At 48.3% G+C, this 18,055-nt stretch overlaps 1 protein-coding gene across 1 annotated transcript in view; it reads right to left on the bottom strand.

Annotated features, from left to right (window-relative positions):
• Eml1 (EMAP like 1) overlaps positions 1 to 17,468 on the bottom strand; it is a 101,336-nt gene extending 83,868 nt beyond the window's left edge. The window contains exon 1 of the mRNA XM_051196589.1: positions 17,252 to 17,468. Within this exon, the coding sequence (XP_051052546.1) occupies positions 17,252 to 17,318 (67 nt within the window). The 5' untranslated portion in view covers positions 17,319 to 17,468. The remainder of the gene's footprint in view (positions 1 to 17,251) is intronic.
• Positions 17,469 to 18,055: the final 587 nt, after the last annotated feature.

Genomic DNA, 18,055 nt, shown 5'->3' with positions numbered 1-18,055 from the left:
TGTGCACAATACACAAGAAGGGTTAGGGTAGTACTCACAGTCACATGCAAAACTAGCTGTGCACAATACACTAGAAGGGTTAGGGTAGTACTCACAGTCACACTCAAAACTAGCTATGCACAAAGGCCTGGGCATCACTTTGTGGTGAGGCGCCTGCTTACATGCACAGGACTCCAGATTCCATCTCCAGCACCACAGACAGAGCAAAACCAAACTGAACGAACCCACACCACCATGGACAAGCAGAATTATTAAACAAAGAGAAATCACTAGAAACCATTGGAAACCATGGGCTTCATTTCTGAGTCTGAAATGACAGCTCAGCAAATATCAGCCTGACTCTGGAGCCATGGGCCGGAACTCAGGATGTCTGAGGTGAACCTTGGGCTGGGGAAGGGCCCAGCAGGCAGGTGGTTCCAATAAGGACTCAGCATGCTGAGCAGGGCTCCATACAAGCACTGGACCTGTCTTCTGTGGGAGGCACTCTAATCTAAAGTCAGCGAAGGCCTCAACTTCTTGAAGTACCTCACCCAGGGGTCTGATGGAGAAGGGGGACTTAAAGACAAAAATGCAAGCCACTCTCCCCAGGATGTTATCTGAAGATAAGGCCAACGATGGCAACCATCCCTAAGCATAACAGAAAGGCATTGCTGCTTTAAAAAGTTGCTGAGGGATAGTTGGGAGGCAGAGGCAATAAGATCACAAGTTCAAGGCCGACCCTGGCATCTTGGTGAGGCTCTTGACTTAAAAACTAGAAAAAGAGCTGGGGATGCAGCTCAGTGGCAGAGCGCTGACTCAGCATACCCAGAGCCCTGGCTCCAAGAAAAAGGGAAACACAGTGAGCGTCTATAAATAAGTTTTATCTGGAATTTTGAATGTTGGTGACCTTAAGACAAGGCATTATTATTAAAAAGAAAAAAAAAAAAAAGTCCAGGATCTAAGAGGGGGAAGTCCCTCCAAATTGTCAGAAAAAAAGATGCAATTTCATATCATACTTTCTTTTTCTCCTGCCCACTCTCTCTCTCTCTCTAATGGTGCCTTGGTGTGTACTCACACTGGCCTCAAATCCTCCTGCACCAGCCTGAGCTGAGATTATACCAGGCTTATGTTTTTGTTTGTTTTGTTTTGTTTCTTTCAAGTACATAAATGTAGATGGACAGAGCACTTCGGGTATAAACACAAAAACCCAGGCAGGCTGGGATGTTCAAAGAGCCCTGGGTTTTCATCGGGAACCCTGGACTTGTGATCAATCATTGACGTAACTGTTTGGCTAAATGACTGAAAACACATCCACATAGGCATCTGTAAGAGAGGGAGGATAGAATAGGGTTCTGCTAACCGTAGGGCTTGCTTACAAAAACTGAATGAGAAACTGGTTTGAGGTGCTTTCTAGCCTCGGCCACTTGGGAGACTGCGATGGGAGGAGTATTCGAACTCAGGGATTCAAGGCTAATGTGGACAACAAGAGAACACATTTTTGAAAACCAACAGTGTGTGTGTGTGTGACTATAGTGTAGACTGCTTGAAAGGCACTTATATGGGACTGTATCCTAACAAACTAGTTGAAAAGAATGTATCATCATTTTTCAAAAATTTCCTCAAGCCCTCCCCTGGGCGAAGCACAGAGGTTTGTGTACACTGCATCATCTCTCACTAAATCCCTCCCCAAGTGGAACAGATTACTGTCTGTTTGCTGAACACACAGCTTAGCCTGCACTTAAAGGTCATGTTGAGCAAAAATAGGTAAACAAAATAATAAACGCTACATTTTGCCGGGTATGTGTTCACACACATGTGATCTGTGAGTGTGGGCTGCACACACCAAGTCCACCCCGAGGTAATCAGGAGGATTAATCAGTCACTGTGAAAACCCGTGCTAGGGATCCAGCTTTCCCCGTCTCTCACACTATAAAGATAGCAAAGTCCTTTGAATGAGTTTAATATTGTTTTTCACTCAGGGTGTGTCCAGTGGGTCCATAGTACAGGCAAGGCACCATGCAGAGCGAGGGCTAGAGTCATATAAAGAGACAGCATGGAGCATGTCTCTTACAGAGATTCACCGAGAACCACAGGCACTCCCCGCTAACCACAAGACAGAGCAGAGCCAGCACTGTTCAGGGGCAGGCGAATCCCAACTAAGAAATACAGGGAATGACCAGAAACCTGTGAGATCAGACAAAGTTTCACCCGGGAGGCACGCTGAAGCTGAGTTCTAAGGAATAGGCATACATTTCAGTACAGAAACAGGAGAGCCACTGGGGTAAGGCATGACCACAGAGCCATGGCATTCTACACACACACACACACACACACACACACACACACACACAACTCAGGGAGCCACGGTAAGACCCCTGAATCCAACATTCATGGGATACCTACTATGGGTACTGGGAACACACACAAGTCAACTCAACTGACAACATTCAGGAGGCACCTGTTGTAATAGTCAGGGCAGGATAAAGGCCGTACTCATTAACTGTTAGCATTCCCATTCTAGAAAATGAAGCTCAGGCCCTTGAGTGTGCCCACAGACCTTGTCTCGTACCCTCCTCCCTGTCCTCAGCACAGGGAGGCTGACTATGGGATGCATTAGTAGGCCTCCCATACCCAACGTGGAAAGAGGGGAGAGAAAAGAAGCCAGGAGCTGGCTTCTCAGCTGCCCCACGTGAGGTCACATGGGTCAGCTTGCCATGACCTCCCTCCTCACAGCTCTGTCTGAAGCAGGTTTGGACTGGGCCGTCTGCACCAGCTGTAGGTACTGTTTTAACCCTCTGACTGCACACACACACACCCCTCGGCCTTTGTAACAGTGTCTTTATCAAGAGTCCCTTAAGCTGCCCAGCTTGAGGTTCCGTTCTTCATACCTAGACTACAGAATCTCATTCCAGCCCTGGAACCACCCAGCCTTGTTCTAGCCAAGGAACGTGAGATCGGGGAAGATAAGCAGTTCTCCAGGGTCACAGTCACCTCAGCAGTGTAGGGCAAGGCCTGGGTGGAACCCAGCCCCACCTATCTCCCAGCCCCTGCAAAAGTCATCTGTGGGCACAGAGAAGGTTCTAGACAGAACGCACGTCATCTTTTGTGCTAATTCTCAAGGATTATTCATTTGGGGCACGTGTGGCTTACGTCTGCTTATCTCTTTAAATGGCCCTGGAAATTGGAAGCCTCAACCAGGCATTCGTGTCAGAAAATTATGCCAATGTGCAAAAGCAAACGCAATCTTTAAAAAGAAGGAGGAGAGGAAAGAAGGAAAGAAAGGAAGGAAGGAAGAAAGAAAGGAAGGAAGGAAGGAAGGAAGGGAGGAAGGAAGAAAGAAAGAAAGAAAGAAAGAAAGAAAGAAAGAAAGAAAGACTCAGAGATATTCCGAGATTGCAGGCCAGACCCTCCCTAGACTGGGGTCTTACATCTGCTGTTTCCTTTCTTAGTGTCTGAGCTAGCACAGAGAGAATGCACGCTACTGGTTAGGAAAGCAGATGTTTCGGGATTTCTTTAGCAAACAAGTGTCGCTCATCAGCTCTCTAAACTGCTAAAATCCCTGTCTGTCTCCCACCCCCCAACTTCCAGCCCAGCTCAGATGCCTGTCTCTCCCCTTAATTAACCAAGTAACCTTGGCCACTGCTAGATGGCTGGAGAAGACAGGCCGGTCTCAGAGCCAGGACCTCAGTGTCCTGTGCCATCCTTGAGTGTGGCCTCAGTCTGGCGCTAGTTGAAAGATGACGTTCATTTACCATTGTGAATCCAGAGGCGAAAGGGCAGCCTTGCATAGGCTGAGCAGAGGTACTTACACTGTAAGTGAGCTAGTGTGTGAGCTAGCACACACCATTGTGGCATGTGACAGCCAGACACTGAATCTTTAATTAGACACTAGGTTTGGAATCCCATGGCTTCAGGAGACCACTGTGTTTTGTTTTTTGTTTTTGTTTTTGTTTTTTTTTTTTTTGAAGGGTCCTGGGGGGAAATAAATCATTTACAAAAAGACAACAGTACATGATTGCACTCACCCAAGGATGCCAAGTGTTCAAAGTCTCACAGACCAAGTAGGATGGCCATCCTGGGGGGGATGGGAGGCAGGGAATAGCTGGGGGGGGGCTTACTCGGTGGAGACAGAGGGGAGCTTGGGATGATAGACAGAAGCTGTGGACAGATGGGGCCTGGATGACCTTATTGTGACTTGGCGAGTATTAACACACGGTTAAGGTGGATCATTCTAGAGCACGTGGGTGTTGCTACAATTACATTTTTCCCTGGCTGAGAAAAGAGAATAAGGTGAGAAGAAAAGCTGGAAGCTGGAAGTGGTAACGGACGGACAGACAGAAAAGCTTCAACACAGCACAGAGACAACTTCGGTGCCTAACACAAGACCTCACAACTTGATCTTCTCCTTTTCTTGGCGGCACTGGGGACTGAGCCAAGGCCATCACACATTCCAGGCAAGCATTGGAAGCCATACTCTTGCCCCTTCTTTTTGTTCCTTTGGAACAGGTATGGGAGCCAAGCCCTCACATGTGGCAAGTGCATGCTCTGACATAGAGCTACAAGCCAAGTCCGTAGTGTACAGCTTCCTAAGCACGCTAAAGCCCCTCAGTTAGCATTTGTGCCCTGAAAAGAGTCACTCTGGTCCAACAGGCCACACAGTGGCCACACAGCGGCTGAGCCGACAAGATGCCATCCGGCAGTTCCTGGTCTGGCTGGGGGTTAGCGTGGGCACCAAGGCGGCTATGTTGAATCACATCTGGTCTCAGGAGCACTTCCTGTGGTGAGCAGGGGTTCTGAGCATGAGGAGAGAGGAGTGAGGAGGGGCTAGGGAAGGGTTGCAGAAAGAAAGAAGGTGTATGAGACAGCGTGCTTGTTCAGAAACTCCCAGAAGTACATGTGGCTGGACCCAAGGGCTTCTGGGAGGAAAGGCTGCCAGTGAGGCAGAAGGAAGAACAGATACCCCGTGAGAGGCTGAGCCTGGGCACCACCCTAAGGCTCAAGGGGCAAGACTTCTCAGAATTCAGAGATAAGTAGGCTTTCTATTTCCAAAAGTGTAAATGAAGTACAATTTAAAAACGACAATGACATGTGGTATCAGTTGTCTTCATTGGTTTTCCGTTACCAAAACACACCACCACAAACAGGTTGGGTAATAACAAAATAAAATATTTTGATTCACAATCTGGAGAGGCAAAATTGAGGGGCTCTACCTAGTAATGTCCTCTTCCTGACAGAGTCCCAAGGCAGCCTAGAGCATGATGTGATGAGAAGACAGGGGTTAGTGTGTGTGTGTGTGTGTACATGTATATGTGTATGCATTTATGTAAGTGTATGCCCATGTATGCTTGTATGTGTGTTTACATATATGTGACTGCATGTATGGTAAGTGTTCATGTATATAAGTATATGTATGTGTGTATACACGTATGAAACTGTGAGTATATGTGTATATGCATGTATGTAAGTGTGGGGATGGGGTGGGGTGTGGGAATGTGCCTGTGTCTATGTGAATGCCTTCTTTCTGGCATTCCTCATCTTAGGATTCAATCATAGGACTGCACACTAACAACCTCGGCTAACTCTAATTACCTCTCAAAGGCCCGAATTACCTCTCAAATACCAAAACCAGTGTTGGATCGCCTTCCCACCCTTGAATGCCTCATAATGGAGTTAGATTTCAGCGCATGAAGCCTTGAGAACAGGCGTGCCCAACAACATCCGCATCCAGCGATGATGACACTTGTTCCAAGGCCCGCTGCTGCACACCAGGTGACAGGCAAGCAGAGCTGTCTGGATACTGTGAGAGTCAACCGTCCCACAGCTGAAGCCATTTCCTCAGCCCCCTTCCTGTCTTCAGTCGGTCTGTCTCCTGACCTATCTTCATCAGACATAACCCAGTGTTCAGTATGACTCAGACACTGGAGCCAGAATGCTTGGGCTCAAATCCAAGCTCTGAAATTCACCTTGAGAAAGTTCCTTAAAAAGTTCCTCATCAGTCAAGATGGACCCAGTGAGGGCAAGGCCCTCCAGTGCAGAGCTGTGAGCTCCCACCAAGAGAATGTATGCAGATGGATAAACCAGCATCTGGTGCTTAGGGGCACCCTCTTTTGGCCCTGCTAGTCTACACACACACACACCACACACACACACCACACACACACATACCACACACACATACACCACACACACACCACATACACACACACCACACCACACCACACACCACACACACACACCACACACACACCACACACACACATACACACATACCACACACACACACCACACACACACAACACACACACCACACCACACACATCACACACCACACACACACCACACACACATATACACACACATCACACACCACACACACACCACACACACACCACACACACACACACACACACCCCACACACAGACAGCCTACACTCTGCTATTGACTTCCTGCTTGGGAAACAGGAACTCTAGGGGGTTAGAATTAAGCACAAAATGCAGTCTGAACACATTTTTATGCCACCAAATTATGGCAACTCGGCAAAGCACACTCAAGACAGGAAAGAAATGCCCTGTAAGCAGATTTTAATGTCTGAGAGCCGGGAGTGTGAATCCACTCTTTCCTCTCACGGCAGTGACCCTGTGAAGCCCTGCCAACACCCTATTAGATCTCTGCTCTCCCTGGGGAGTGGCTGCCACGTTTTGGCCATGGGTGTGGTGTGCTTTACAAAAGACTCCTCAGAGTGACGATCATCACTAAGTGTTGTTGCTGAGGCTCCCAACTATGATGCCCACAGCCAGGGCTAAAATGTCTTATAAATGCTACAGCGTGACAGAGTCATAACCCCGATGAATCACGGAAGCACAATTTTCTAAAGAATGTAAAAGTCTTGCTAAGCAATTTCTTTGGGGTGGGGAAGTAGTCTTTAAGGCAAATCCTTTTTATGGCTCAAAAGTCTGTTTTTTCCAGGACCCCCTCATTATGTCAGTTACTTTGTTGGAGAATAATGCGCTAAGACTGTTAACCGCCATATGCTTTCGGCAAACGCTTCTACTTACTGACCTAAGTGGCAATGTCCAGCCAGTGCTATTCTGTAAGAGAGTGCTGGAGAGGTCTGACTCTGTCAGACCCATCCACTCCCAGTCCTACATTCTCTATGCTGGGTTGATTTGTCTTCTGAGTACCTGTCTACTGGCTCCCCAGGCAGGGAGCCATTGCTAAGTGTGTACATGCTCCCATGTCTTCAGAGAGAGTCTGGGGGACAAGATGGCCCTGAATAGCCCCAGTGGGTATTCTCCAGGAAGCCCACCTTGTACCAGGCACTTGGAGAGGCTAAGATGCTAAGAAGACCCTAGGAACCAGACTGGGAAGACCGTAAGTCAAGCGCTGCACTTTACCTGTGGTAGGCGGATGCACCCTAAGTGCACCCTGGAGGACCTTGGGTCCCAAAGAGCAAGAGAGGGGAGCTGCAAGCTACTCTGCTGGGCTCTGTCACTCAGAGTGTCCCAGTGTTTAAGTGAGCTCATCCAGGCGGTGGCTTTAATCACTGTTTGTGCTGATAGCTGGCAAACTGTCAGCTTCCATCCAGGCACGCTGGGGCTCCAGACCCTTTGGGCTGGTGTGCTCGGCCCCTGGGAGGCACATCCAAGTCCCTCACAGACCAACACTAACCCCTTATCTGCTCACCTGCCTGTCTCTGCCTTAGAGGAGCCGTAGCCCAGGTGCTGTCCCCTCTCCCTGTCTCTGATCTAAGTGCCTATGATGTCACCCACTCTGTCTCTCTTGAACTCCACCCCTTGGATTTCAGCCTCCGGCTCCCCCAGTCACTTTCTCTTGCTTTCCCAGCCTACCCTGCCCACTGCTCTGGCAGTGACCTTTCAGAACAGAGAATCCAGCCAGACGAGGTGACTGCCGCCATCTACAAGGCCCAGGCTGAGGATCACATGGGGGCTGAAGTTCAAGGCCAGAGTGAACAAAATAGAGAAATCTCTACTTTAAAAAGAGAAAGAAAGAAGAGGGAAAGAGAGAGAGAGAGAGAGAGAGAGAGAGAGAGAGAGAGAGAGGAGAGAGGAAGGGGGGAGGGAGAGAGAGAGGGAGAGAGAGAAAGAGAGAGAGCAACTGGAAGTTATTCCCCTGACTCAGTGCTCTCCCATTGCCTTCCGGGTTCTGGGAAGACGCAGCACAGAGACCTCACTCCATTGTCCCACACCATGCCAAGCACTCCACTCTTCACGCTGAGCTACCTGCAGTTTTCCCAGGTCCTGATGCCTTCCAGCCTTCACCCACCAGCCCGCAGTGAGTGGGGTGGAAGGATGGGTTGTTTCCTTAGGAAAGGGCTAGGACAGGCTAACACCCGCAGCACTCACTGTGCCGGGGTTCCTTAGACTTCCCCAGCACAGGCCGTTGGTCACCAGATAACTGAAAACAGTGTTGACACTTTACCCCTGACAAGCACAGTAGGGTTTCCTACAGGCCAGGGCAGGAGGGCCCAGCGGGTCACTGGAGGCTGGGAACAGTGTGACAATGGGCACAGTGGGGTCCTACATTCTTGTGGAATACACAAAGGAAAATGGACTGAGGGGGCTGAAGCTCCAGGCAGGAAAAGTGGTTAGGGCCGGCCCTTCAAACCAAACCATACCCTGGGAAACAGGCAAGGGCTGAGCTAAAGCAGGAGGGATGGAGGGCAGACATTCTAGAAGAATCCACTGAGCCAACTCGGATGAGAGGCTGGGAACAAAGGGCCTGTTGTGTCTAGGGGGACCACGTATTTAACATTATGGAAGGGGTGTTATGTAAGCACAGGGCCATATCTGTACATGTGTGCATGTGTGTGTGTGCTGCACATAAGTCTCTGGGTGTGTTAGGTGTGTACATGTCCATGTCTGTGGATGTGTGTGCTATGTGTGTACATGCCTATGTGTGTGCACGTGTGGAGAGAGGCAGGTGACTTCCTTGATCATTCTCCACCTTTTTGAGACAGGATCTCTCACTGGGCCTGGAGCTCACTAATCGACTAGACTGGTGGTAGCCAGGACCCTCTGTCTCAGCTGCCTATGCTGGGATTACATATGCACACTGTTATCCCTGGCTATTTACATGGGTGCTGGGGTTACAAATTCAGGTCCTTATGTATGCATGACCAGCACTTTGCCCACTGAATCATCTCCTCTGCACATTACTGTGAGCCCACTGGAGGTGTGCACTGGAAATCACATTATCCTGAGCCCACTGGAAGTGTGCACTGGAAATCACATTGCCTGAGCCCATTGTGGGTGTGCACTGGAAATCACATTGCCTGAGCCCACTAGAAGTGTGCACTGGAAATCACATTGCCTGAGCCCATTGTGGGTGTGCACTGGAAAGCAATTGTTTGCCAAGTAGCCTTTGAACCTTCTACTGCACACCTGCCCTGAGTAGCTTTATGGTACCAAAGCTCCCAAAGGGCTGCAGCTGGGGACCCTCCACTGCACCCAAGAGGCAGTACCCCCTACAAAGGGTGTAGAGCACACCATCAGCCCGGGACCACACGCCAACACAATCACCATCCTTAGGGGCCTGCGGCCTCCAGCTGGTCTCTCTCCCTCTGACCCTCTAGGAAAGCTTCCTTTGAAAAGACCCCAGACTCTGGTCTTGGTGCTCCCGGCCTCCAGCCATCACACACATCATAGGCCAGATTGTTCCTGCTAGAAGGAGTCATTATTCAAGGCCAATAGTTTAAATGCTTTCCAGACGCTAGCAAGACAGAGAGAGACCATGGACAGCCCTGGAGAACACCACAAGCATGTAGTTTTCCACACTGTCAGTTCTTAAAGAAAGGCACAGCTCCTGATGCACAAAACTGGAAACGTGTCTACCTGGTTTTCTTTTCTGCAGGTGAGGGGGATGGGGTAGCCGAGCTAGGAAGCTTAGGAAGCCTTGAGCTCTCTTGGCACAGAGGTTATTAAACTCCTGGCTGCCCCGCCTCCCACATGTGGGGATTACAGCGGCACCTGCCATCTTACCCACCTCTGACCCGATTCTTAGATGAGTAATATTAAACACTATGCTTTTAAAGAAAAACAAACAAAAACCTCTCCCAAAGCATCTTTTCTTTAGAGGAAATATACCCTCTACTGATCAAACTGAAGTCTCTGCACCATCCACATGAGGAGATCCCTGCTCCCCGCAGGATGGTAAATGTATTTATGGGTTTTCAGGGGCTGTGGGACGGTCCCTATCACCAGTCATTGGACAGCACAGAGCGTGGGTAACAGACTGTTTCTTTTTTTATTAGCAATCTTTCTGAAAGCTTTTAGACCATTTCCCCAACATGAGAGCCTGCCTCCTGGTGGAGCCAAGACTTTTAAAGGATGACTAATCATTCATTAAAGAAATTTTTCTCAGCCTGGCAATGGCGGCGCACGCCTTTAACCCCAGCACTCCCAAGGCAGAAGCAGGCAGATCTCTGTGAGTTTCAGGCCAGTGTGGTCTACAGAGTGAGTTCCAGGACAGCCAGAGCTGTTACACAGAGAAACCCTGTCTCAAAAACAAACAAACAAACAAAACAACCCACACACAAACAACAACAATAACACTTACATACATAAAACAAAATAAAACCAACCAACTGACCAACCAACCAACCAAACAGAAAAATTCTAATTAGGAAATCAAGTAGATCTGAGTCCTTGGAGAGAATGCCTTTCTTCGGTTTAAATAAGGCTTACCCATGCTGTTTTCTCATGTTGTCAGCAATGCAAGTTTTCAGGCAACTATCTTCAGGGTGTGAGCAGGTTGTAATAGCAGAAACAAAGACATATTTCCCTTTTCTCTTACATTCCACCCAACGATTTCTTTTAATTTTTTTTTTAAAAATACTGAACACTCACAAAGTTTATTTCTACATATGCTTTTCTCTTTTTAAAACTTATTTATTAATTATGCATACAGTGTTCTGCCTACAGGCTGGGAGAGGGCACCTGTTCTCATTACAGATGGTTGTGAGCCACCATGTGGTTGCAGAGAACTGAACTCAGGACCTTTGGAAGAACAGCCAGTGCTCTTAACCTCTGAGCCATCTCGCTAGCCCTTCTTTTAAACTTTTAACAAATGTGTGAAAGAGATTCACATTACCTTAGGTACAAATAATAACCAATTAATGACTGCTTTTAAAACACAATTTGGGGAATTTTTTTCCCCACCCAAATACTTGTGCTTGTTTATAATGTCTTAAATGGTTGTGGTTTCCTTATAAAATAGATTCCTTGCTGGGTGGAGGGCCTGTGCAGCAATTAGGAGCCCTTCCTAGGCAGGGCACTCACTTTGCACATTCCCATGGAGGCTTCTCCTTTTGAGATGTCACCATGGACCCAGCCTGACCCATCTACATCAGAGCTCTGTCACAGCATAAGAGTATGAGATGCCACAGAGGCTTGGAGACACCTCTTAGTGTCCAGCTGGTTCTCTTGGGCCTTCCTAGAGCCAGGAGAAACTTTTACGTATGAGTCATTTTGAAAATTTGACCACAGTCAGCAGTACCACAGACATCCGAAGTGACTAAGATTAATATTAAGGGGCTGCCAAGATGGCTCAGTTGGTGGAGGTACTTGTCACTATGACTGATGACCTGAGTTCAAGTCCCTGAACCCACACAATGGAAGAGAGGTTTAGCTCCTGCAAGTTGTCTCCTGATCTCCATTCACATGCCATGGCAGAGGCACAAACACTCATGCACACACATACGCACACACATGACACATGCACACGTAAATAGAAAGCTAGAATTACAAGGCGTGTGCCACCACCGCCTGACTCACTGTCAATTCTTAATACATGGAAATTAAATTTCTATCTGAATGCAATGGTGCCCTCCTTTAATTGCAGCACTCAGGAGGCACAGGCAAGTAGATAGATCTCTGAGTTCAAGGCCAGCCTGGTCTACACAGTGAGTTCCAGAACAACAAGAGCTACATAGAAGACCTTATATAAAACAAACAAACAACGACAACAAAACAAATTTCCATTTCAAAGTGAGAGAAAATTCTTCGCAGGAGCTGGAAAGACCATCCCCCAGCAATACTGAAATTTGAGCAGGCAGGTCAAGGAGGCTTGACTAGCCATGGTCAGGAAAGATAAGGCAACCCTGGCCACCCTGGGAAGATAGGAGACATACCCTGTCCACACAGGTTCCAGAGAGAATCTGTCAAGGTCTGGCTCAACACCTCCTTCAAAGGCAAGGAGGAAAGTGAAGGCCATGAGCCAAGGTCGTACCTTTCACACCTCCGTGGAGCCTCCAAACTGAACCACCAGTGAGTGCTGGCATTGCACATACACCACACAGGTTATATTGGGTTGACTGCCTCTAGAAGGAAACTCCTCAAAAAAGGTGAGTAACAGTAAGGAAATAAAGGCAAGAACTTTGCCGTAATGATGTGAAGCACAAGCCTTCTAGGTAAATTTAGAGGCAATTACATAACATGCCAAAAGAAGGGGTCGGTATCGTCTCAGATTGGACTGTTACGGCGAGGTGTCCGGCTCCACTTAAAAACCATGCCAGGGGGCTGGCAAGATGACTCAGCACCTGCTGCCAAGCCTGATGACCCAGTTTCCATTCCCAGGACCCACATGTTGGAAGGAGAGAACTGATTCCCAAAACACCTCTGACCTCCATATGGACAACATGGTGTCCCCAAACACCCCACTCAAATAAAGAAAATGTAATTAAAATAATCATGTCAGGGCTGAGCAGGATGGCCCAAGCTGGCCCCTGACATCCCACCACTCAGGATGGGGACAAGAGGTTCAGAATTCTATACAGACAGGACTATACCAGGAGATGCTGCTCTCCAAACACACACACACACACACACACACACACACACACACACACACACACAACACCAAAAAACAAAACCCAAGCATGGCGTCTACAGATTCACGCTCACCTGTAACAAGTTAAGAAAGGAATACAGACAAGAAGCAGGTGTAGGTGACACAAACCAGGAAAATTAAGCATATAGGATGGCAGGGAATGAGCAATCTTTCTGTCTGTCTGTCCTTTATTTGCTTGTTTTGGTATTTGTTGGTTTTCAGAAAAGATCTCTTGATGTTGTCCTGGAACTCGCCATGTAGTCCAGGCTGACCTCGAACTCACAGAGATCCTCCTGCCTCTGCCTCCTGAGTGCCGGGATTAAACACAGGGCAACCCACTCAATCTGACTGTTTTAAACAGGAGGTTGGATTTGATGGTGATGGACCCAGGGAGCAAACTGCAGGGAGCCAACTGGGGGCCACATTTTGGCTACATACAGGACTTGATGGTCTGAACTGTCTAAAGCAGGAGAGCATTAAATGTGGAGTAGTGAGCAACAGCCAGGGCCCTGCTCCAGCACAGCAGGGGCAGAGGCAGGGAAAGGGGCAACTTCAGCCAGAGCAGCCACATCCATCTCTATCCCATTCATCTTTGGGTGGTTCCTGGGTCGGCTTGACTTTGGCTCAAAGGCCTAAGAAAACAACCAAGGAAATGATATTGCCTGCTGAGGGACAGTGGCCCCCGCTGACTCACTGGGTGAGCAGACAGGAATATCTAAGGACCTTCGGGTACAAAGCAGGGCCATTCTCTTCCCTTCCCACTTCATTCTCTCGTGGGCCTCGCTGTAGGAAAAGGAGCTTGACATTTAGATTGCAGGAACTTCAAATAGGCTCATCAAAACATTAGAGCCAGTGTCACCACATGACCCAGAAATTCCATTCCTTATTATCTGTCCCCCCCCAAATAAGGACGTATGTCCACACAGAAGTGTGTGAGTCAATATAGCATTATCCATAACACACACACAAAAATTAGTATTAATGAAGCCCATTATTGTGCATAATTAATATGTGACAAAAATATCTTTGTGGGGCTGGAGAAATGGCTTAGCAGTTAAAAGCGTGTTCTCACAGAGGACCTAGGTTTGTTCCCGAGCACCCATATTAGACAGCCCAGAAACTTCTGCAAAAATCCAGCTACAAGGGCTCTGACACTTCTGGTTTCCACAGGCAGTCACATGCACATACTCTCCCAAAGAAATGCAAATATGCATAGTTAAAACACATCATACCCAGAATCCATAGAGACAGGAAGTAAATGAATGGCGGCCAGGGGCTAGGGCAATGGGGTACTGTGAGTATGATAAAAATGGTTGCTTCCCAGAACCACAAAAATGAACAAATAAAATAAAATAAGGGTTGGTAGATGGCTTAGTGGGTAAAAGTGGTTGTCCCCAACACAGATGACCTGAATCTCATCCTTGGTACCCATGCAGTGGAAGGACAGAATCTACTTCCTCAAGTTGTCCTCTGGCCTGCACATGTGTGGACATGGACACACACTAAATAAACAAATGTGATGCAAATTAAAAACAATAGAACAGAATAAAAACTTCTTTTAAAAAAGATAGTTATGGTCCACTTTTCAAAACCCTGTTTTCATTACGGCATTAAAAACAAGTTTGTGGGACTGGGGAGACAGCTCAGTGGGTGAGCCCTGTGAGCATGAGGATCTGAGTCTTGACTCCCCAGAGCCTATAATAATAAAAGTCAGTAGCAATGACACACACATGCAACCCCAGGGCCTGAGGGAAGAGGGGATTGCTAGCCAGTCACTCAATCCAAAACAGCAATCCCCAGATTAAGAAAATCCCTGTCTCCAAACTGATGTCAAGAGTGAGAGAGACACCAGATACCAACCTCTCTGCCCTTCTCACACAGATGCACAGATGCACACACCTGCACCCACATGTGCACACGCACTCACATACCACCATCCGCCCCCCCCCCATGTTTGTGATTTCCAGTTCACTTTTCAAAGTCTAAATATTTAGAAGGGGAAAAAAATGCACAGAATTCCAACTTAAATGAGAGAGCAGGTTCCTAAACGATGTGTGTGGACAGCCTTTTCAGGAGCCTGGAGGCGTCAGAACTTCCTAGTGAGCAGCCATTAGAAACTAAGTAGAGGGGAGAACAGGAGCAAAGTTGAGAGGGAAGATTAGAAATCTCATTGCTAAGGGGAGTTTCTCTCATGGATGCGTCACCTTCCGCCTGTATCTTGTCACGTGACCATCCAGTTGGTTAGCGTGTGTGTGTGTGTGTGTGTGTGTGTGTGTGTGTGTGTGTGTGTGTGTGTGTGTTGCCTCTTCGGAGGCTGAAACAGTAAGTACAGCTACAAGACATTTGAGCCCTGTCATTTTAAAAAGCATGAGGCGAGCTGGACATATGAAAATGTGTGAGTTCACAGATTATCCTGCTGGGATCCGGCCATTGAGATGTAAATCTCTACTTCAGAAGGCAAGAGGACTCTCTTCCCCATGCTGCTAATGAAACACTCAAATGTTTCATTTAGTCCTTCTTGAGATGGCATCTCTGTGACCTGCTGCTTCAACGGAATCATTGCAGTAATTAGCTGAATGGCATTCACTTATATTTTCAGTTAACGGAAACTTACTGAATAATTTCACATCAACACATCTGTTGCCTAAGACATCCCTGGGTAACAATCGTTTCTGTCCCCCAAAGTCTCTTTGGTTTTAGACTTTTGTCATTATGGTAACCCAAAAAGAAATTAATTACCACAGTGCTAACTCTTTAAGGAAAACAAATTCAACAGTTGCTTGTGCATCATTAAAGTGCCAGTATTGTTTTATTTTAAAGCTATTTTTCTTCAAGTGGTCACCGCTCCAGCATGCAAGAGCTGGTTTCAACCTTCCAGCCTCATTACCTGCCAAATATCATACCAATATCTCTAAGATAGCAGTAAACCATTTGTGAGACCAAAACACTCACAAATAAACCAACTTCACAACAGGACTACTAAAGAACCTGGGAACCCCACCCCAAAGATCTCCCCCAATAAGGTCCTGGTCCCCATTTTCATACCATAATAAAACCATCAATCACACGCCCACATGTAGAGCCTGTAAAGGCTCTGTGCCTTTTGAGTCTCATGCCTTTCACAACCAACGTAAGGATTCTACCAGAACTGTGCTAAAGTTTGCACCTACCTTGGACAGCAAAAGTAGCTGTTCAAACATGATTGATTATCAGCCAATTAAGGAAACTATTCAAAGTGCTAATTGAAGAATCTATTCAACCTACCCCGGAGCAAAAACATTCCCATGAGTCTATACTATTAAGTACCCCAGTGGCCAGCAGAATACTAAATGCAGTCTATCTGCCCCCCAATGAAAATTATAAGCTGAAAAACTAAGTATATACAGTTATTTAAAAAAAGGGACAAATTGCACCAGACAAAGAAAATCAGTATATTGAATCAATCAATCTATTTGCTCCTCTTTACCCTCTCAGAGACAGCTTCAGTTTGCAAACAGGTGTTACTAACTAGAAATGCCTCTCTAGACGACAATTACAACTGCAATGTAAAATTTCTCTTGTTGTTCAAAATTTTTCCTGAGTAAATTTTTTAAAATCCATATTTCCCCCTTTAGCAAACTTTTGATAAAGCAATAGCTCCCAACATGCAAAAAAAAAAAAAAAAAAAAAAAGTGTGGTAAACTTTTTGTGCATGAATTATCGCACATCATGTTCTGATAAAATATGCAGAGCGTGGTGAAAATCTTTCCCAAGCCCGCTGGAGAGACTACAAAATCTTTACAGCATGTATGATTCTGTATATTTTTAAGATGCCATATTGGTAGTGATGTATGTTTCCTTTCTGTAAAAACTGCACACACATATATTCACACGCACGAGAAAAAAATATATGATCTTATAAACAAAATAAATTAAATAAATAAGGTCTAATACTTTTAAGCCAGGTCCACTCGGGCTCTAGATCACAGTAAACCGTGATGATTCCATCTAAGTGGCCCCAAAAGAATTCTGGAGGTCCATCTGCAACCAGCCCTGCGTGCATCCTAGAAGGGTTTTGTTCCGGCACTGATTTGTTTGCTGAGTTCTGCATCCAGCACTGTCCAAACAGATGTGAGTTTGGAAGCGAAAGAGCAACACGTCCCCCGAATGCCGAGGTTGTCCGGGCCTCCCGGCTCCTGGGCTCCCGCGCGCGCTTTCCGCTGCTGCATCCGCTGGGGCTTCGGGGAGCCACGGATCCGCCCGCACCGGGAGCCCCGGGGTAGGCATCGGGGAGTCCGGGAGCCGGTAGCCGGGGAGAGGCGCGGCCCCGGCAGCCCCAGCACAATGCGCCGGCGGGAACCGGGGCTACTTGCGCGGCCTCGCCCTCGGCCCGGCCTGGCCCTTGCTGCTCGGTCCCGGTACCCTCGTCCGCCCGCCCGCGCTCACCGTTGCAGAACTGCAGCAGCGAGGATGTGTCGTACAGGCTGCTATAGCTGGAGAAGCCGTCCTCCATGCTGAGGCCGGGCCGCGCCCGCTCCGGCCGCGCTCACCCACACACTGCGCCCTGCCGAGCCGCCGCGGCGCTGGCGCTGGGGCCGGCCCTGCTGTGGCTGCCGCCGGTCACCATGGCAACCCGGGCCCGCCGCCGCCGAGGACTAGCACCCGGCGCCCGCGCTGCCCGCGAGGGGGCGGCCTTGGTGGCGTGGCCGGGAGGAGACGTGGCGGGCGGGGCGCAGAGCTGGGCGCGCCTGGGTCCCGCCTGGGTCCCGCCTGGGTCCCGCCTGGGTCCCGCCTGGGTCCCCGCCCTGGTCCCCTCCCTGATCCTTGCCGCGGGGATCCTCAGCCAGAAGGCTCCTAAGAGGCACAGGCACAAAAGGCGAGAAGTCGAGAAAGGGAGGGACGCTTGGAGCCCGTCCTGGGACCCCGGGGACCCTCTTGTCCACCCTCTGTCCTCCATGCGCTGTCCCTGCGCCCCTGGCAGCTGCCGTACCAAACATGGACAACCATGGTGGAGCTTGCCACTGCAGAGCGCCTCCCTCCTGGCCACAACCTGGAAGGGGCGTCCCTGTCTTCAAGTTCTCATGCTCAGGGTTTATAACTCCATGAGAATCCTTGTGCCCCAGGGGACCAACGGGGCCAACAGAGGCCACCTCATTCTCCTTCTCCAGTGATCAGCTCGTGTGACGCTGTCACTTTACCGTTAACTTGTTACAAATCCAGAGATCTGGGCTCATGGTTAGGAAGAGACCA

The sequence above is a fragment of the Phodopus roborovskii genome, unplaced genomic scaffold (genome assembly GCF_943737965.1).
Source record: "Phodopus roborovskii unplaced genomic scaffold, PHOROB, whole genome shotgun sequence".
Classification (NCBI taxonomy): Eukaryota; Metazoa; Chordata; class Mammalia; order Rodentia; family Cricetidae; genus Phodopus; species Phodopus roborovskii.
Note: the sequence above shows the minus strand (reverse complement) of the source record. Positions and strands in the feature narration are given on the sequence as shown.